The 22,221-nt window shown below is 33.4% G+C and overlaps 1 protein-coding gene across 1 annotated transcript in view; it reads right to left on the reverse strand.

Annotated features, from left to right (window-relative positions):
• The window catches only part of Dip-lambda (Dpr-interacting protein lambda), a 79,803-nt gene that overhangs the window by 17,114 nt on the left and 40,468 nt on the right, over positions 1-22,221 (reverse strand). The window contains exons 5-6 of the mRNA XM_076310128.1: positions 7,972-8,103; positions 1,743-1,862 (exon numbers count right to left, since the gene is read on the reverse strand). Coding sequence (XP_076166243.1) covers positions 1,743-1,862; positions 7,972-8,103 — 252 coding nt within the window. The remainder of the gene's footprint in view (positions 1-1,742; positions 1,863-7,971; positions 8,104-22,221) is intronic.

Genomic DNA, 22,221 nt, shown 5'->3' on the forward strand with positions numbered 1-22,221 from the left:
TAAGCATAGAGACTAACCTGGAAGTATTACAAAATTATTACCAAAGTTTTATAATCGTCATGGAAGCCATTGAATTATTAATTATCTTTAAATTTTGATATCACACCGTGAAAAATATTCAGATTTTTTCTCGTTTAATATTTTCAAAAATCGTCGGCAACGATATTGAAAATAAATTTAAACAGAAGTTGAATCTTTTTGTTTCATTTGCAGAACTATGCGTGATCAAATCAAACACTCAAATGCAATCCTGCTTTTAACGTTAAAAAATTTTTTCTTTTAATAGTGAAAACGTGATCACTGGGTTTTAAAATATATTTTCTTGTAAAAAAATTGTTGACATTTTTTTGTTACAGTATTTTTCTTCGTTACGTATATAAATCGTGGACAATATTCTGTTCCCAAACATAAAAAACAGTCAGCTGTCAAACAATTTTATTCCTTCTTTGGGACGATGGGGAAGAGTAAAAAGTTCTCGGGTCTATTCTCGATGCCGAATACTGTTCCCTCTTTTCCTCGTCCGTGTTTATGGGGAGAGGAATAAAGCATTCGACACCATGTGGAAAGTTAACTTATCCCATTACGCGTCAAGTTATATCGGTAAAAAGTAGCCCCTCAATAATTGGTGACTCCGACGTGATGAAAACGAATAAGGTGATCACAAGTTCCTACCATTTTGGTTAGAAAAACCCGATATATGGTTTTATCAAGTAGAAGCTTAATTTGAAATTAACGATGTCACGATCGAGAATACAAAATTGAACTACTTCGTCTCGTAATTAGAGCCTAAATAGAGGATATTTGGGACTTTGTTAATCATAGAACTACTAATAAACACACAGCAGTTGAAGGGAGGTTACTAAATGTATTCAAAGAAAGCGTTAATAAAAGAATTAAAAGGTTAGTCACAAGTAACAAGCTAGGAGACACGAGACTAAGCCAACTTTTATAAAAAATGAAATATTGTGAGACCCACCAAGCACTCTGATAAGACCGACACATAACCCAAACACTAGGATCCTATCTTTGTAACAATTTACTAGAATATTATCGCAAATATGTTAAACGAATTTGGGGTGGAGGAAAGAGTGGAGAGACCTGTTCTGCATTTCAATATGAGATAACTGGTCACTCAGTTTAAGAAGGGAGTATAAACTCCCTACGTCACTAAAGTATAAACCGCGGATTTTAATGAAACTTACGTATAATATAGTTCTTAGAAAAATATTTGATACGTATTCTTTTTTTATCTGCTATTTTTATCTTCTATACCTAGGGGGTGAAATCGGCCCTCGAAAATAACGAGACCTAGAAAAAGGTTATTTAAACAAAAATTGCGTACTTTTAAATAATGTATTTAAGCTTCCAAACAGTTTTGCAAAGTATAAATTTGCTTAAATAATATGTTAAAACATTTTCATTTTTTGTACTGTTTTTATACAATTTATTGTTTGGTATTTTGTGAAATTTGCACAATACATACATACATACATACACACACACATATATATATATATATATGTATATATATGTTATCCGGGTGTATCGGGTCTAAACCAGTAACATTTTAGTATTTCGCAGGTAAATGTTAAAAAAAACTAAATATTCTAAATTCGACTGTATTGTTATATTTATAATTCAAGTAAAATAAACGGAATGATTCATGCTTATTTATAAATGGATTTATCGTTAAAAACATATTGAATTTAAGTATCATAATGGAGGGACGGTGGGTTTATTACCTGTATTCCTATACCAAGTATTCATTGCGTGTGGGGAAGCTTCAACGTGACACTGAAGAACAATGGTGCTGTTAATTGGTGCAGCCACTAATTCACTTGTCATTTTTATAACAGGCTGAACTGAAACAAAAATATATTTGTTTTATTATAATATAATTTGTAATTTCTAAAATAATACAGGGGATTGTATTATCTTTAAGCTAGTTAGAATTATGTATCTTATTTATTACTTGTGAATGAAGAAAAAACAAGATAATACTTTGAATATAAAAAAGACTTGAATCATAAAACGATTACTGTATCTAAATTGTAATCTAGTATTTTAAACAAATTTTAAATCAAATATCTATCTGCTTCCAACTAGTTAATCATTAACGTATGTAATAATAGAAGCTTATTAATTTCAGCCTTTCGCTCCGAAATTGGACTTAATTTATAATTAGTTTACTTTTCACCATTCATCCTTCCACACAAGCTACTCTAATTTCTAGATCTCACTTATTCTTTGTTTCTTCATGATAATTTTTCTTGATGACTTTCACGATATGATACTATTTTTCAAGTTGCGTAAATTTCTTAATTAATTTACATTTTTTAAATTATATTTATTCACTAAAAAGTCTTCTATACTTATACTTAACATGAGTTTGTCGCATTCTTCTATACATGGCTTAGTTTTCTTTATTATTCGGTAGTGAATATCTATTCCATTGTCCCATATTTGCGCATCTGGCCTTAGCAATTAATTTTTCACTATCGAAAGTTCTCTTTTCCTCCATGTATCCCGGTTTTAATCCACTTACGAATGTAGGAATTATGTGGGGGAGAATTGCAAGGAATGGAGTGTATTATGTGTTACACTATTTCGCTTGTTATCTGACTTTCGATTTTTTTCAAGACTAAAACTGATCTACATTCGCGCTGAATACGTTCTTAAAACCAAAACCACACACATATACACACTTTAATATCTTGGGAAAAGACCACCCGAACTTTTCACCGAAACCTTATAAATAAATGCACGCTGGTGTACTGGTCCCTTTTGCACAGCTCCAAACATTTCACTCTGTATATCCATTCACTGGCGCTAAGCAAACTTGACATCTTCCACAAGGTACTTATATTTTCTATTATGAAACGTTTCCTCTGTTTAATTGAATTGCACGTGTTTTTGGTTTCCCCTATTCATACTAAGTTCTCTGTCATGTGTGCATTAGAGTACATTTTCATATTTTCTTCTCTTTCTTTATCATTCTTTGCTGTATCTTTTTCTTTTTGAAGACATTTATTTAATGCTTGCAATATACTTTTTTTCCTCCACTTATCTCACAAGCAATTTTTTAGCTACCTGTCCTTTCTCATTCTTGCTATCATTAATATGTATCGGCTTACTCCTTTCCAGGCCTGTTTAGCTATTTTCACTTTACCTGACTCCAGCATTCATATGTAGTTGTTCCTGCTTAGACTCATCATTTATCAAAATTGTCATATTGATAAATTGCCCCTGTAGCATTTCTTAGAGAGTATTGGGAGTAATGAAATTAATCTATTAGGACATTCCATAAGTAATGTCGTTTTTTGCATATTTTGCAAACTCTATGTTATCGTACCGTACACAATTATTGTGTAGTTTCAGTATCGCTTCCTTGATTCAGTATTAAATTTATTATAAAACTAGTTCCAATAATTGGGATATAGGACGCAGAAAATGCGTCTGTTTGGTTTGAGCTGCCGACGTGGAACGACTCGAAGTTGCGCCTCTATGAAACAGCTCATTCAATTGCATGATAAATAACGAGTTCAGCAGTAAATATTGATACGTTATTCTGGAATTTAAAGCTTATTGTAAAATAGGGGGTTATTGCTATTATTAGAAGATTTAATATTTTGTAAGATATTTATAAAACTAGACTTTAAATATCTAAACTTGTCGTAAGGGCAAGAGACCGTGATGAACGAGGCACGCGGTACAGCGTAGGAGTCGTAGATCCGAGTCAGTGTGAAAAATATCAGAAAATCAATAAAGAAAGATTGTAACAAACTCGTTTAAGAGATCTTTATTACAACATGGTGTCAGAAGTTAACGGTTAAATCTCGTTTAAATTAACTCATGAAGTTCAGAAATTAATTAATATTTAAGAATGTTTGAAGCTGATAAAATGGCGCGAAACGTGTCTCAAGATGGTGGTCATTCGTAGAAACGCCTGCTCGCTCAAAAACGGATAAAGCCATTAGATTTCTCTAAATCTAACCTGAGCGAAGAATGGAAGGTTTGGGTGACTCGATTTAAAATATTCTTGAGAACATCTGCATTTTCTACATCCAGAAATACATAGTTGCGACTTCTTTTCTTTTATAAGCTTCTATTATTAGATGTACTAGTTTGTGAACTTGCTCAATTGCGTTATGCTTGGATCTGAAAACAAACTGATAGAGTGAAATAAGTTCGCGACGTAGGATGGGTTCCGATAAATGTCGTAGTATTACCTTCTCTAACAACTTAGAGAGTATTGGGAGTAATGAAATTAATCTATTAGGACATCCCATAAGTAATGTCGTTTTTTGACGGTTCCGATAAATGTCGTAGTGTTACCTTCTCTAACAACTTAGAGAGTATTGGGAGTAATGAAATTAATCTATTAGGACATCCCATAGGTAATGTCGTTTTTGACGGTGACTTTCGGTGAAAAAAATTAATACTTACATTTATTTTCGATCGTCGATATATTGACCACCAGTTTCGATGACCTTTTCCCATTTATCGGTCAACTTTCTTATTTCATTTTCGAAAAACTTCTGGGATTTTGAATTAAAATACTCATTTAGTGCCGATTTTACATCCTCGGTATTGTTGAAATTTTTTGGATGGTAATCGCTTGGGGCAAGATCCGGAGAGTATGGTGGGTGTGGCAGAAGTTCCCAATTGAAATTTTTTATTTTTTCTACTGTTATCCTTGCTGTGTGTGGCCTAGCGTTATCGTGGTGGAATAGAACAATTGCCAATTGTCTATTGGAACTTTTCCCAATTGCATTAAATGTCTATGGACGGTACTGCTGCCACTGCTGCTAATCTCTCAGCAATTTCATCGGTAGTTAATTCTGGTTCTAACTCGATTAAAGCTTTCAATGCCTCAGGATTGAACGCTGTTGGTCGACCGGATCTCGGTTCGTCGGAAAGGTCAAAATCACCTTTTCGAAATTTGGAAAACCATCTTTGACACTTTCTCAAATTCAAAGCATGTTCATCATACACTTCACAAATGTTTTTAACCATATCCATAGTTGTACTATCTTTTTTAAATTCATATAGCCTACAATGCCGCGAGCAAGGCATTGCTTTGAAGTTCGCACACGCTCATTTTAAAATTTGTTTTCAAGTGAAAAATGTCGATCAAACTGCATCGAACGCAACCGACAGACTGTCGAAAGAGCACTCTTTAAGCTACATAGAAAGAAGTTTCTATAAACACATCGCCGAGATGCGATTCAAGTGCTTATTTAAATTACGGTAAGAGACGACATTACTTATGGGAGGACGTGATACAATTTTGATCTCCCTATTTTTTAGTCTAAAAACTTGATGAGTTGTATAAATTTATATTAAATTTAATAAAGTTGTATGAATTTGTAGATACACCACATTTCAAATTAGAGGATCTACGTACGGTCGTGATTCTCTCTTGATATGCTATAGCTTTTGTTGCGGCACGCAAAAATCGTTTATGGCTGAATTAGCGCGGCACACGTGCAATCCACCAACAAGCTAACAACCCTATCTGGGTTCTTGGAGGTCTGCTAAGCAGCTACGGGCATTTAAGGTATCTAGTTTGGATTATCTACAAACCCATTTGTGTTAACTAAAATTCTAAAATTGGTAATGGGAACCATGAGAAATAGAAGGCTCCAATTAATAATCTATTTAGATGATATTTTGTCCATCGAAGATAATGTTCAAAAGCGTAACCTGAATAAAAAGGAAACAGTAGGTTATCTATTGAAACTTGGATTTTCAATTAATAAAAAGTCATTAAGACGACTTTCGCATCTTTATGATTTTTAACAATTTTAACTTCCAGGAACCCTCGGTTTGCAACTAACAATCCCACTCCAGGTTTCCCTTTCCTCCGACACAGTTGTCCACCTCCCAAATTCCTCAGCCAATCGGATTTAAAACCGAACACATAAAACGGAGGGTTGACACGCGGAGGAGACAGTTCAAACTCAGTCAAACAACTTCTGCCAAGACACAGTTCAAACAGTTCGTACAATTCAGCCAACCACTCAACTAAACAATTTTGCCAATCAGTTTGATACAGACTCAAACAAGCGAACATTTCGCCATCAGTTTAACACTCCACTACAAGTAACATACAAGTTCGACAGTTACGCAAGATACAAGAGAGCTCAACACAAGTTACAAGAGTTCGACAAACAAATTATAACAAATCAGAGTTCGGTGGCTAGAATTCCGTGGCCAGTTTACACAAAATATACAACCTAACAATCATCATCATGGTATCGTGAACGGAATTAGATTTTTACGCCTTTCTTCCGTTCTCTCTCATTCTTAGATTATTAAACAAAATCAAGCGTGATAAAAAGCACGGAATTATGATTGCATTGTCCTAGTCTAAGCAACCACGGTATCTATTATATTATTTATATCAATATTATCGTTGAAATTATTATTTTTTGAACCGAATACTATCGCAATACTTACATTTTTTGTATAGTATAGTAACTACTTATGTAGTAGTTCAAGAAATTAAAATGCAATTCATGTATTGCATAGAGTAACTTTTATGCACGCGTTATTTTTCTGGCACTTGTTCCAGAATGATTTATCTAACATTCGTGTGCTAGAATGTGCAAAGGTTCAAGTTGTTTAGAGTTAACCATTTAATGAAAAGAACTGTCAGGTACAGTAATCCTCGGTTATTAGAAATAATTTTTCCTTAGCTAGATAAAATGGAATAATCCGCATCACTGTTTCTTTGTCTTCGGCGCTTATTGCTTTCTTTAATCTAGTCGAATCTAATCGAAATTTTTAATAAATTGTGAAATTTTTGAGCATCCATATTCAGATAATGTAAAATATTCTTTGAGGAAATAGCGTGTAATTCTTTCATATTTTTCTTCGTTAGTTATTCTTTTATACCAATTTTATCGCCTTTTCGTTTTTTGATAAACAAATACCAATAATTGCACTTATAGTAAATTGAGTTCTCGAAGGAACCATCGTGCCCTTTGTATTGTACACGAATAACAATTATTACATAATCAGAACATTGTTTGTCTTATGAGATATGTTTCAAGTTCGCTTTTGGCTCGAAACTTGGTGAGAACTATCAAGAGACGGTATCTTCGCTCTTATGTTTTTATTGTTGTGTATCTATAGATATTTAGGGTACAGAGTGTACCCACACTTTTTAATATGAAAAATACATTTTCTCATAAACTTCAGAGTATAGTTTCTTCTATTTGACGGATATATATCAAGAATGAGATGTATCTCAATGTAGCCTGTTTTAAATAGTGAAATCCAAAATTCATTTGTAGCACTTGAAAAATAATTGACTGATTTTAACAAGAATTACAGATAGCAAATATTCAATAAGTAATTTCTTTAATAGTTTTATATGTCATGTAATTGTTTTCATCTTCTTTTCAATCTAATTTGATCCATTATTCAAAATAAAACTTTTTATACCTTTTACTGTATTTTTATGAAAGTTTTAGTACTAGATACTAAGGTTTTGCGGATGAAAAGGAATGCAATCGCTACTTCTCTAATTATTTATAATTGAATGTAATTAAAAGTGCTTCAGCAACGATTTAACATGTATATAAATAAAAATAGTTCGGACAGATTTTCAACGAGACATATTTTTATACAAAATTTTTAGTTTTTACATTACATTTTATTACTTTTTCCCTATTGATTATTTTTCGAGGAACAGTATTATAATATTATTTCAAAATTATTTTCAATTAATAAAGCTTGAAATGGGCCTATTTTTTATGAATGAGCTTGTAGAACATGTGACAAAGGTACGAAAAGTATCGTTACGGAATAAAAGTAAAAACATAATGCTAATAAATTTGTAATAGTTTTCTACGATAAATTTCCCTGTTTGCGTGTGTCGTTATAGGACACTATATGGTAGCTGTAAATTAACAACAGTCATAAGCGACTGTATTTAGTAGCTACATGATAAGTCATACGTACAGTGGACGTCGACAGAATAGCGTTTGCTGACTGTCGGAGGCACATTATTGCTGGCAATGCAAAGATACGTGCCCATCTCCTGTCTAAGGACACCAGTCAATTCCAGAGTTTCACCCGTATGATTTTTCTTGGCTGGAAAATAAAAAATGTCTCTAATTAGTTTAAATCGTTTATCGTCGATATTAATCGACAATATATGTCTTGTTTCTTCTTTTTTTAAATATTGCGTCATCGCAAACAAAAAATCACATCGATTAATGATGAAATCAATGATTCCCAAGTGCATGTTACTTTGCATACGAGTTATCAGTAACTGCAATTTTATATTTTCAATTTATATTCACCGAGATTTTGGGACCAATGTGTCAAATTAGATATCTGAAAGTGCAAAGTAACGATGTTTCATGGTATTACCAACTGTAGTAGTTGGCCATACGATTTTACGAAGTATGTGGCGTGCAAACGGTCAGCATGATTTATAACTTGCGCGTCAATGAAATCTATTTTCGAGGAAGTATAGTATATTTTGTTGAACTTTCTCCAATATATGAATGCGTTGCTTTTCCATTGTAGCCTTAATAGTTAATTGCGTACGTCGTAAACCGAGGATTTCTGGTAGGTACTCTCTATAAGTGTCCAGAAGGCTGCGACCGATTAGTAATGGATAGTGATCTTGAAAAAAAACTCGGTCTTATATATACGTATATATGTGTTGTTTTTCTCTCTTCAAATCACTTGAGAAGAGATCTTTGAGTGATTGATCCCTGTACGAGCCCCCAAATAACTATTGTACTCGTGCGTGGTTTATGGATATATATATATATATATATATATATATATATATATATATATATATTTATTATAATTTACAGTGATAATAGTGTTAGATGTAGTGTCAGTGGTTAGTTTCGCTCGGTACGTCTTTTAATTGTCTCGTCTTATCGTCTTTTCAGTCATACCGTCCGCGACACACTCTTCGGACGTACTCTCATCGTCATACTTTGTCATACTATCTCATACTGTGTGATACTCTGTCATACTGTCCCTTGACGTTCTTCTCGCGCTCTATATAGTCATTCCCATTCATTCTCTTTCATTCCAATCCTCAGTCTCTCTCACTTCAGACATTCGGTCACGTTTGGCCATCCTAATCGTTCGTCTTTCCCAAACACTCTTCACTTTCTCCGAACCACATGTATTTCCTTTCATCCCCATGCGTTCTCACGCTCGGTCGTCGCGCAAGACCCCCTGTAAAGGATACTCGTGCCTTCCAGGAAAGCTAGCGGACCGATCGGCGCCAAATGTTTAGTTTAACTCAAGTCCAACCGCACGCGTTATCTTGTTTAGGCCTACGCTCGAAGCAGGCCTAAGCGAGCGCGGAAAATCCGATACCACATATGTAGCTTTTAGAATTAAACTGTTCGTTCTGCCCAAACGTTAGTTGTAAGATCGACCGCGTATTAAACTAAGCTAATCGTCTTTATGCCCTCGGCACGCGTCTTGATCGTCTTTGTTGCTTAAGTCTTATACCGGTCTTTCGTTTTAGTGCGTCTTTTAATTGTCTCGTCTTATTGTCTTCTTACTCATACTGTCCGCGACACACTCTTCGGACATACCCTCGGCGTCGTACTCTTACACTCAGGACACACTGTCCTGTCCTAACTTCTGGACACACTGTCCTGTCCTAACTTCTGGACACACTGTCCTGTCCTAACTTCTGGACACACTGTCCTGTCCTAACTTCTGGACACACTGTCCTGTCCTAACTTCTGGACACACTGTCCTGTCCTAACTTCTGGACACACTGTCCTGTCCTAACTTCTGGACACACTGTCCTGTCCTAACTTCTGGACACACTGTCCTGTCCTAACTTCTGGACACACTGTCCTGTCAAACGTTCCTTTCGCACTCTATATAGTCATGCCCATTCATTCTCTTTCATTCTATTCCTCAGTCTCTCTCACTTCAGGCATTCGGTCACGTTTGGCCATCCTAATTGTTCGTCTTTTCCAAACATACCTCACTTTCTCCAAGCCACATGTATTCTCTTTCATCCCCATGCATCCTTACACCTGGTCGTCGTGCAGAACGACGACCTACATTTATATGATACCTACCGAATCCGATACTACAATTTAACAGAACTGAAAAAATTGTCTCGAAATCTTTGTACGAATTTAAGAATTCATTTAAAATTACGAAAAGCATTAATTATACTATTGACAAAAAAGGATAATAATTTCTGAAATATTACCTTGATTAGAATTAGATACTTAGGTTGCCCTATGAAATACATCTAAAATTTTCATAATTACTTCAATAGCTCATTCTTATTCCATTTTTATTCCAAGCATACAAAGTTGATAATTCTACCTTGTTGGTTTAAATTATATATGTATTTTTTCATTATGGAAGCTTTATAGATGGATATATAGTGTACCTTCAGACAGATCATACTTGGTTATTATTTATAGTTACATGTTTATAAAAATTTGAAGATAATTAATAATTCAACGACTTTTATAGCGATTATAAAATTTTGATAATAATTTTGTTACACTTCTGGTTTAGTTCCGATGGCTAATCTTATCTTACTCCAGTAGAAAAGTTTTACGATTACAATCCAACAAAAATTGGTTCCGGATTTGCCCGGATTGACATTTTATAATTAATTTAGTGATTATCGAGAGTCGCGTTTCTCGTGTCATGATGCACGACACAAGTCAGTACGTTCGCGTTCACGTTCGCTTTTACTGCTATCTGCAAAAGAAAGAATTATTTGAAGGAACCGTGGGGAGAAAAATGCCGAGTAAAGAAATGCGCTCTTTCACCAGATATAAATGTTCGCGTGCGCTTGTGCGTGCACATGTATTTTCTCACGATTGTCGATGGAATATCGGGTCTGTAGAAAAAGGTCACGACGCGTACACGACGCAGATTAAGTACACCAGGAAAAAAAAGAGATATCTTTGAAATATTAACATACCACAAAAGAAAAAGGGCAATCCCGTTCGCACCACAGGACGCACACGCTTCTAAAAATTTCTTTCTAACTATTTGTCGATATCGGTCCACTCACATATGTACTGTCCATGAGTTACACATAAACTACTCTTTTAACTTAGGTTCTTCCACTCAAGTGCACTTAAAAATGTTTATATTATGCGTTTGGCCAAGTCTTCGACTTTCCGATCGCATTTAATTGGAGCAGTGACTTCACAGAGTGTACAGTGATTACATGGACCATTCTTTATTCTTATACGTAATATTTCCGTTTTTATTTCTATTTATTCGGTTTCATAATAAGTTTTGTTTTGTTTAATTTATTCAAAATTTATATTTAAGTGATTAATTAAGCGTTCAATTAAGCGCTGCTTTTTTTTCTCTTATACAGCACAATACTTGTGATAAATGCAATATGTGTTACATGAATTACATGTTTCACTTTTATTACTCAGATATTAATTATTTAGCGAGAGTATATTTATACTGTATTGATATGAAAATGTCGCGTAGCCATGTATAAATGAATTATTTCGAAGATTTAGAGGCACGGAGTTAACGTTACAACTACCTAAATACGAGTACTTAAAACAAGAATTAGAGTACTTAGAACATTTAATAACAGAAGATGGAATTAGATCTAACTCAGCTAAACTTGGAACAATTAAAACTGAAATTCTTAAGAACGTAACAAAGACGAAAAATTTTTTAGAATTAACAAGCTATTACAAAAAATTTATTGAAAGTTTTAAAAATATTTCTAAACCATTAACTGAAATAAGAAAAAAAATACACCTTTTTACTGGACCGACAAACAACATAACAGCTTTTGAAACATTTGTGTCGTATTCGTTCCATTAAATCCAATCATGGTGGACATTGAAATCATATTCCATTTCATGTACAATTTCATCGTATATACTTCGAAATAAAACAACGAGTACCTAATTATCTTTCGTGAATTTCATTTTATTTCGATTCAAGGTAATATCATTTTTATTGGAAAACTCTATATTAACATATTTTCGTCACCTAAACATACACTAATGAGTAAATTTGAGAAAGCATTTCGTATCAAGCGTATAAAAATAACAGTTTTAGATGTAGATATAGAAATAGACTAAAATGATTACAATAAAGATATTTTGTTCCAAATGTTATCGATAATCTCCATTTTGCTTATATTAGATGGCAATTAATGGTACTAATTTATAACCATCGAGTCTTCATCGAACATTCAGGATTACCATATACAGGATGAGTCATTTAACCTTTTCACCCAGATTTACTTGTAAACTATATGTTGTATAAAAATAAATGTTTTAAACGTTAGTTCATATAAAGGGGAACATATATTGTAATAATTAATTTGTTGTTAGATCGCTTCTCTCTCAAAATGTAAAGATTACTTTGAGTTTTTAACTATTATGTGTAACATTTAGTCATGAAATTTGAAAGTTTATTAAGTACAGAATAAAAATAGAGTCAACAATTAACAATTACTGAGATATTCTCCAGTGAAAGATAGTGGAACTTTTGTGCTCAATCCTACTTCTATAAAACCATTCTTATTTTTCGTCTATTCTTGGTACCATGTAGTACTTCAATAACGATTTTCAGTAGTGTCTGTTGTATATTAGTATAGATGCACACTATAGTTACGACAGATTAGATTTAAGGTTACGATTGTTGAAAGTGTATGTTACCGTAAAGCGAATCACGACCTTTTTTAACTTGGAAGTCCTTCGAAAATCATAGATATTTAAAAATAGTGTTTCATGTTAACATTATCAATTACATATTAATGCAGCAATGAAATAAATAAGAACAATGCTTTCTTTGCTAAAAAGGTGATATTCTTTTTCAGAGTTTGAACAGTGGAAATTTCTTTCATAATTTTGTAAATTGTTGCGTTAGTATCCTTATTTTATTTGATCACAAATGTACAGTGAGTAACAAAAATATCTGAACACTGGAGTGTACTTGAATTTATTGTTACCTAACTTAATCATTTGTATATAAAACATGTTTATTCTTTCCTAATAAATTATTTAATATGGTTTGATTAGCATTAAACGAAATAACACGTCATCATCGCGTGAATATTCTACAAAAATGTTCATATAGTACTCAAAAGACAGTGATATTCACATTTATGTACGAAATATACAGATTGGTCCCTAATTCATGGTACAAATAATGTCAGAGGGACTTTATGGCTCAAAATAAGATAAAAAAATAATGAAATTGCTTTGGAGACATCTTTTTTGCCGAAAATGCGTTTGAAAATCAATTGAGTAAAGGTACACCTAATGACTCTTACCTTGAACCATGAAATTTCACTGAGTTTTTTCGTATGGTGAATCAAGGACCACGTTGTATATTTCACATACGTGCTCATAAGGTCAAAATAGTAAAGATATTAATATAATAGTTTACAAAATTGCGAAAGAAATTCCCTCTGTATATACCTTGAGTAAGTGATTTTCTCGTTTTCAAGAATTTTAAACGGTTACGAAAATTTCCCACCGGTTACAGCTGTTCTATTTTATTTCCTTTCTTGTAATATAGCGGTAGGTTTTAGTTTCCTTCTGTGATAAAAGTGGGTCACATCTTGTGACTGAATCTCATAACTAGCGTTCAAGTAAACTTCGTAACGCCACATTCTTCCTTGAAAAGTAACTTAGTTTCTTGCGAGCGAGCGAGCGAGAGAGAGAAAGAGAAAGAGAGAGAGAGAGAGAGAGAGAGAGAGAGAGAGAGAGAGAGAGAGAGAGAGAGAGAGAGAGAGAGAGAGAGAGAGAGAGAGAGAGATCGAACAACAGATAGTTACCTATACTCCACGGTTGTACCATTGTCAACGATTATTATGTAGCTGTGTTTCATGTACCATATACGCGTATACCTCACGCTCCCTAACATCTCTTGACACAGGCATTACCCGTTTTCTTAGCACACCGGTAGGGGGTAGGAAGCAGGATGCATGAGGCTGACGAGGGTGTCTGGACAGTTAGGCCGGTGTGCCATACCTCTGATGTGATCTCGGGATCGGCCGTCTAGTTAAAGTAATCCGATGGTACTGGTGTTTCATCTAACGTTGTACATATCCTCGGATACGCGCCTCGTACAGAGAAATTCGGTTAAGATGGGGTCTCGAACCAGTCAAACCCATTCACACCACCTCCACATGGTGCCTTTGAGGTTTCCTCACGGGACATCCTTCCAAGCAACCTGTGAGAAAACGCGAATGGTAAGTGGTTTGGAATGGATTTGGGTTTGGTATCTTGCTTAGGTTGAGGTTTAAGTTGAGATCTATGTTCGATTTTTTGTATCGAGGGTGGATCTGGGTTTGACAAAGGTACTGTTTTGTGGATTTGTGGGTTGGGGAGAGCACAAAATTAAGAAGAAGTAGTTCGACGTTCCGTTTCGAGATTAAAGCCCATAGGTTTCACCAGTATCCAACTTTGACAACATCTTTCTGAGCAATCTTTGTTACTTGAAGCACAAGCAATGATGGAACGGAATTATTAAGTATAATGAAACGGGTTAGGACTTTTCGGATGAAATATGCGAACTCCACATTTATAACATGCCTATTAATTAAAAACTTACTAGATGCGGACATTGAAGTTATGTGAACGAACGGATAATAATAACTTTTCGTACCAATCGAGTATAGATGAAAAACTGTGTAGTTTTATCTCTCCAGCGAGTCGGGAGATCACATCACATCACATCGTGAATAGCGAGAAGTGGTGAGCAACTGACGCAACGAAACAGGATGCAAAAGAGGGAGAAAGGAAATGCAACTTCAACAATCCTTGAGTAATACTTCAAAGTATCAATATAACGAAGAACTTAAATTTTGATTAGCGGACGACAACCTAAGCAAATATCTCGTCACTTTTTACAGTCGGTCGCAGATAATTTGTAATAATCTCTACAATAGAAATTCTACCCTCTTTAAACTCGGACTAATTATACTTTCATGTGCGAATTTAGTTTAGCATTCGCATAAAAAGGTTTGATTGCATCTCGACAAAATTCAATTGATGAAACTTACAGAATCTGTGAAAAAGCCTGAGTTATTTTGAACGTTTATATTTGTGCTTTTATATTTATAAGTATAATTTGGTTTTTTAATTAATTCCTCTGTCATTAAGGAGGTCTTCTACTGTAAAGAGTGTTTTTTCTTTTTTTTTTTGTTTTGTTTGGTATTCTTTTTATAAAGAAACTATTCAGCTATTCTGTTTGTTTAAAGCAAAAAAAACGAGAAAAGATTCTTAATCAGAATACAGTAGTCTACAGTAGGTACTAAAAAGAACAGAAAAAAATTGATAATTAAAAAAATGGCAGCATTTTGAAATTTAAATATCGATTTTCTTGATTATTTTTAATAAGTTTGACTTAATTGTGGTACGGACTATAGTAACTCATGTACTGAAGGCACATGACAAATTTGAATGGTAACACAGTGCAAAACGAATTTTGATTTGCAACATCCATTGGATGATTCTCATAGCACATTTTTGTAAAAACCCAGGTTTTTTCGATAAAAATAAGGTATTTGTGAAAATGAAAAACGATAGGGACTTCGGTTTGATCTTAAATAACAGAGGTGAGTTTTTCGAATCTAGTGGTATAGGAGTTAATTTTTAATTTTTGTCAGAGTTAAAAGTAACGGTATTTGAAGCAGGTGTAAGTATCATTTATGAATAGATTAAAAAGTAAAAGTCCAAGATACGAGCTCTGAGGAACACTAGTAAGAAGACTGATTACGAAATTTCATTATTTGCATCCAATTAAATAAATAACTGTGCAACGACAATAAGAAATTACCAATAAATCCATGCGCATTTAATTTGAATAGAAGGATTGCGTGCAATACAAAATCAAAGGCTTTTCTAAAGTCGGTGTACATTACATCAATTTGCTAATTCTTTTTAATATTGATTATTAAGTAATGGTGGTATAACATGAGATTTGTTACAGTCGATAGTTCAGCTACTAAATTATGTTGATTGGTAATAATAGTATATTTACTATAAATTAACTTTATAGGTTAGGACGCTCGAAAGATCACCACCTTTGAAGAGAAAACAAACTAAGCATGCTTTCCATTGATGAGGATAAACATTTGCGGCCAGTGATTTATTAAATATTAGTCAGAGAATTCTTGACAAATTAAATGCATATGATTTAATCGTATACGGATGGATACCGTCATACTCGAGGAAAGTTTAACTCTAAATGTAAAATGCTATCATAGACTTCATTGGTATTATTTTTTATCAAAAGCGTTAGCGATAAATGGATTATAAATTTAGATATAAAACTTATTAGAGACTAAAATGATGTAACATTATTGGGAAAATTGCTCTCAATACGATTTATATGGCTTAACCAACACACCTATTAAAGCTTTTTACATTTTGATCGAAGAATTTGGAACGCCGAAATGTTTTCCAAAATGTGTGTCATTTATGTTGGTTGTATACATTAATGAAAATTGTTTTAAAAACATACAAATACGAACCTCTTTAACGTCGTTTCGACATCGAGGTCATTAGTGACGAGTTTATGTTGGAAGGTTAAAATTTTAAGTACACGTTTATTTCTTTAAGAAAGTCAATTGTAGCTTTTATGTGTTTTTACTCCGATGTTAGGGTCACGTCGGGTTTAATTATGTATTTTCGTCTTATAACTTCGGTTCTTTTGTAGTCCTATAGAAAACGATCGGCTGTTAACGGTATAGGTTGGTTCTGGCATAAATTGCAATTTGGAGGAATGGATTCTTTAATGAGGTATTCGTACATGACTTTGGATCATTAGATTTGGATCCTCAGAGGAGCTGGTATTGTTTTCTTTTAGTGGGAGTGTAGGAGGTTCTTTTACATATACGTTGTTGTTGGAGAGTTTTGTGTAGGTTGCTTGAAGATAGTCAAATTCTGCAAGTTGTTGATGTGAGCATTGTTTCGAATATAGCGTACACCTCGGTAGTAAATATCGAGTTAGTTTTGGGAGGTTTAATCGCGTGTTTGCTCAAAATAATTTTGTATCTTGTACGTATATCTATTTTTGAACTGTCTGCTTATTTGATTACGGTCGAAGTAGTTATTAACTTGACCGAAAGAGAAAATCTAGCAGAATTTTGTTCTTTGAACTGCTTCCACAAAATTGGATAATTAATGTCATCCTGTATTGTGTTCAACTTGAAAAATTAAGAAAAAGATTGCAAAAAAACTTATAAAACTTATATCGTGGTAATGTGATTTTCCTTCACGACAATGCCAGACCGCATATTGCACAAAATGTGCAAAAAAAATTACATAATTTATTGAGAAATATTATCTCATCATTGTGGGAATTTTGTAAAGACCTAAGTGAAAAACTAAAGGTGATTTGTACCTAAAGAATCTATTTCATGATTATGATCTATTTCGTTTAATATTAAACATTATTATAAATAATACATTTTTCATGGAATAAATGGTAAATGGAAATGCTGCTCATCAAATTTACATCAAAACTATCCATTATAAACCAAAACGGTTTACGCATCCAAGCTTCCCATAAATGATAATTGATCGACACGAATGAATTTTTATATTTTTAACACTTGTGCTAATTCACATATCGTATACCATGAATTATTTTCAATCAGTGCTTTGATCTGATCTTCATCAGTGGTGGAGGATCTACCCAAGTGTTTTTGATCATCAAGGTTAAAATCACCAGTTTTAAACTTAGTAAACAATTTTCACACAGTTGTTTCAACTACAGTACATTCACCATAAACAGAAATATATTTGTTTTGCTGCTTGTGTGGCATTTTTGCTTTTCTCGTAATAGAAAAGCATCGAATGCCTACAATGCACTATGTTTCCTCCCGCATTCAAACGTGTATAAAACTTACCAAAAGTAATGTATCCTAATCAAACTTTTTTCCTAAAGTTGTTTGAAATATCATATTTTAGAATATGTACGCATGTGAATTCTTTTCGAACATTCTGATGTCTTCAGATCTGTCCCAATGACATTTACCGAAATTCGGTACGAACTTTCCGGACAACTCAATAATTGACCATGTCGTTATTAAAAACTCCGTTGGTAACTCAGGTATTATAAGTTCGACATTGTTCTTAGATATCAACGCTTCAGTAACTTGATTGTTAAATGGGTCGTTGGAGAGGTGTTTGCTGCTGAAGAAATTTGATTTGTGTCGGTGTAAAGTGGACATTGACTGCGCGTTCTTTTTGTTTACGTCAAAAGCAATTTAATTTGGCAGAGGTAATAAGAATTCGGTATGTTATGTCTCCAACCATCATTAGAAAACATTCTAACAGCTATTTTTGCTCCATCTAGATATGCACACGCTTGTCTTCGAAACTTAGGATGGATGTGGGACTATTTGGGTCAGTCATTCCTGTTTTTAAGAATATTATTTTTGAACACAAATGAATATAGTTTTTTTTTATAAATAAATTTGCGATTGCTTGATTTAGTGTAACTGATGAAACGTAAGATCAAATTATTCGTTCTACCGGTAGAAGCATAGATCTGATGTCTACACTTTTGTTATTGATTATTATTGATTTGTGTTCTGAGGTGAGTCGAGTCACCGTTTCTTCTTCATCGAAGTAGATGAAGATTCTGTCGTTAGATAATACATTTTATTGTTTTTGAGCCTATTATTTTGGCGATTGTACTGACATATTCTTTGTTGCTTGGAAGATAATGGTTGTTCTTCCTTCGAAGTGGACTCGTGTTTTGTAACGTGGACGTAGGATTTGTTCAAATTATAGTTGTTTATTAGTAACTTCATTTTCCGTTAATTTTTTTAATAATTCAGAATCGAATTATTAGAAAAAGTCAACTGAAGGAAGTTTACAATTGTTTAAGAGTTATTGAAACAGTGCGCTCTTGGAAGGCTAAGAATCGCTGTTAAACAATAGCTTAGACGAAGTAGAGAGTTCAATATAAAAACTTAATTGTACAATTATTACACATTTAGCTGTTCTTTAAAGGAGAGTCGTTTATTTTACATTCTTTCCAAAAAATAGTAATATAAACAGAACCGCAGTATCCGTGATCTGTGTCCCCACTCGCGACACCGTAGATTCGTGGAAAGAAAGAATTTACGTCAAGTCGATGTGATAGCACCGAATAATGCGATGATCGTACGCGTTCTATTGACTGTTGTAAAGTTCAGATTATAATATCTTGTTTATTATAATATGCAGGGATCTCGCGTATCTAGTAGTATAGTTATTGTGTATATAAGAATATAAAGTTCGTACAAATGCGTATATAGTGATATGTCTTGATGTGAACGACGACAGTGTCGTGTGGTCTTTCTGACAGTGGACTTGGAACTCGACTAAAAATAAAAATCAAAAGAAAAACGGGCAAACCATTGACCACGTGGCGGACGACCCTTCCACGCCAATACAGAGACAGTTCTTAAAACTGACATCGACATCTGGCACCCTTAAGATCATTGTTGCATTCACTCCAACATTGACAATGGTCAATCGTCGCACATTTGCCAACGTTAACCATGCTGTGGCGTGAGAAGGATACTAGTTTGTCGCGTCATGGTCACTAGTTTGAGGGATACCAGAGAAGTGGACTATATGTGCAAACAGTAGTTGTAAATCTCCAGATCTCTGTATTCTATGAGCATGGAGAACCACGGTTGATGATAGATCTAGTCCTGGTGCCTGATAACAGAGACTCATTTCACCATGCAGTCTCCCTCAGAACGAACGAGTTACGTCATACCAAGATTTTCTTGAAAATCAATCTACCTTTTAGTCGTAACTAATGTCGAATGATTTAACGAAAATGATAGATCGGTTGACAGACAGCACGTTACAAAACGTGCGTCTCTAGTTGCACTGTAACGCTTCGTTCTATATACTAATCACATTGGCGGCTATAACGATCAAGGTTAGAGACATTGACGACAAAACGGTGAGAGCACTGTTAGCCAGTGATACTCTCAGGAATGGTTTTCCATTGCTGTTGAAAGCGAATAGCAATCTAGAATCAGATGTCCTCTCGATTCTAGAATGCAAGATTCGATACTAAGAAACGGCTAACTGTTCTTAACGATCGAGCACCTAGTGCAGTGAAACTCGATTAAGTCGAAAGGAACAGTTTTATTTGGAACGGGAAATAGGCAAAGAATATACAGTGATTTTGTCTAATCGGAGAAGAATTGATTACCTACTGAGTAGGTTAATTGGTAATTGGTAATTGGGTACCGTATGAATATTTCCTGTGTACTAACGTTACACTGTCATTCAGTGGTATGCAGAGCGGTAATTTGTGGTAAAAATATAATTTTTCAGCTTTTATATTCAATAAAAAATTTGTCCTATGATCGACAACTTTTGAAACTACGAAATTTAAAATATTAAGTCTTTCCGACATCTCTATGATTTGTGATAGCATTATAAAGACAAAATCACGAAATTCAAACTAAAACTAATGTTTAAATTATTCGTTACCATATATCAAAATGTAAATTTGTGTAATGTTGCTTGTACATTTGAACAGCTATATTTCAGTTATTTGATCGCATCATAAATATATATTTCTCAAGCCGTATGAAAGTAATGCAAAGTTTATAGGCACTTGAAATTTGAGTAGGTTTTAATATCTGAACAAAAAATTTAGATATTACTGAAAATTACTGTATCAATTTCAACTGCCAGTTTTCTGCTGCTTTCAACTCTACACCGATTTTAAAAAAACAGTTGTAAATATTCTACCGTTTCGAAAATGTTAGTTTGCAGCCGCTTGAAGTGTCATTTAAGAACTTCTCAAGTTTTCGTTCCATGAACCTTGTTTCTCGTTAGTATGTAATTTTTAAGTAAACATTTGACTTATCACAGTATACTTCTATCTCATCACATTGGTTCTTTCTGAACAAGTCGGGCGAAACATTTTTAGCATTTAAAAATGTTCGTTCTCATACACACGCGCGCGCACGCGCGCTGCCAGTTTAAAATAGATTTAGAGAAATTTGAAGATTTTTGTTTCAAAACGGCTGAACTATTTAAACAAAAGTACCCATGGTATCACATGCTTTCAAGTTGTCATAAAATTTTAATACAATTTCAATTTCATAAAAATGTATTTTACCACTTGGCTATTTAACAAAGGATGCAGCTAAATGAAAAAAAAAAGAAAACAAATTTTATAAACGTGATAAAGAACTTCATGCACGTAAAAGTAGTCGTAAAAATAATCTCGAAGATCTATTTAATCGAGCAATGGAAGTGTCAGATTCCTTAGTCTCAACTGTTAGTCTTAAAACGTGGATACAAAAACAGCAATTAAAGAAACATAAGCTACCTTCCAAGGTTTTATCTTCATTATATGCCCCTTCAGTATCTATACGTAATGTAGAACTAGTAGAAGCAAATCGACGATCATTCTGAAAATGAAGAAAATGAAAAATATGAAAATAATTTACTCATGTATGATCATTTGAACAATTTTCAATTAGATTGAAATAGAGATAAAGTATTTTTACATTTTTTATTTATATTTTATATATTTCTATATATTTTAGTAGTTCATCAATCTTGTTAAATTTATCATTGTAACATTACAATGATTCCTACGCTTGGGGGTCTGGGTTCGAGTTCCCGTTCGTAATTAATAGTTTTTTTTTTCCAATCTATTTTTTATTTTGTATTAATTTTTCGCCCATAAAGACGTATAATTTTAAATAAAATGTAAATAAAATTTCTTAATAAAAAGTTTTATTTTCTACACTTTTTCATACTAGTTATATATTTGTCACAAAATAATAAGAATACTTTATAAGAAGAACATATTAAACTTTCGTCAACAGAGCCTGAAAACAAATAAAACATAATGAGAAAACCATTCGTCACAGAATAAATATAAGAAAGTACTTACTTATTGTCGATTATCGTATAAACAGAAAAATCATAGGTCACATAGATATCTTGCACATCGAATATGTGGAGTATTATTACACGAGCATCTGCTTTTAAATGATAAGTCTTTTGGAAAATAGACTTAGTTAATATTTTTTTAAATTTCTCTCTCTGAGGTTAAGATTAATACTTACATATGTGATAGATTTTGTATTTTCTGTATCTAATGCTAATTTATATTTTTGTGTCCTTTCTGTAGCAAATGAAATTGCTATAAAAAATTGTTCTTCTTCTATAGTATTATATATATATATATTAGTATGAGAAAGTG

This window comes from Ptiloglossa arizonensis, chromosome 4 (assembly GCF_051014685.1).
Source record: "Ptiloglossa arizonensis isolate GNS036 chromosome 4, iyPtiAriz1_principal, whole genome shotgun sequence".
NCBI classification, from domain to species: Eukaryota; Metazoa; Arthropoda; class Insecta; order Hymenoptera; family Colletidae; genus Ptiloglossa; species Ptiloglossa arizonensis.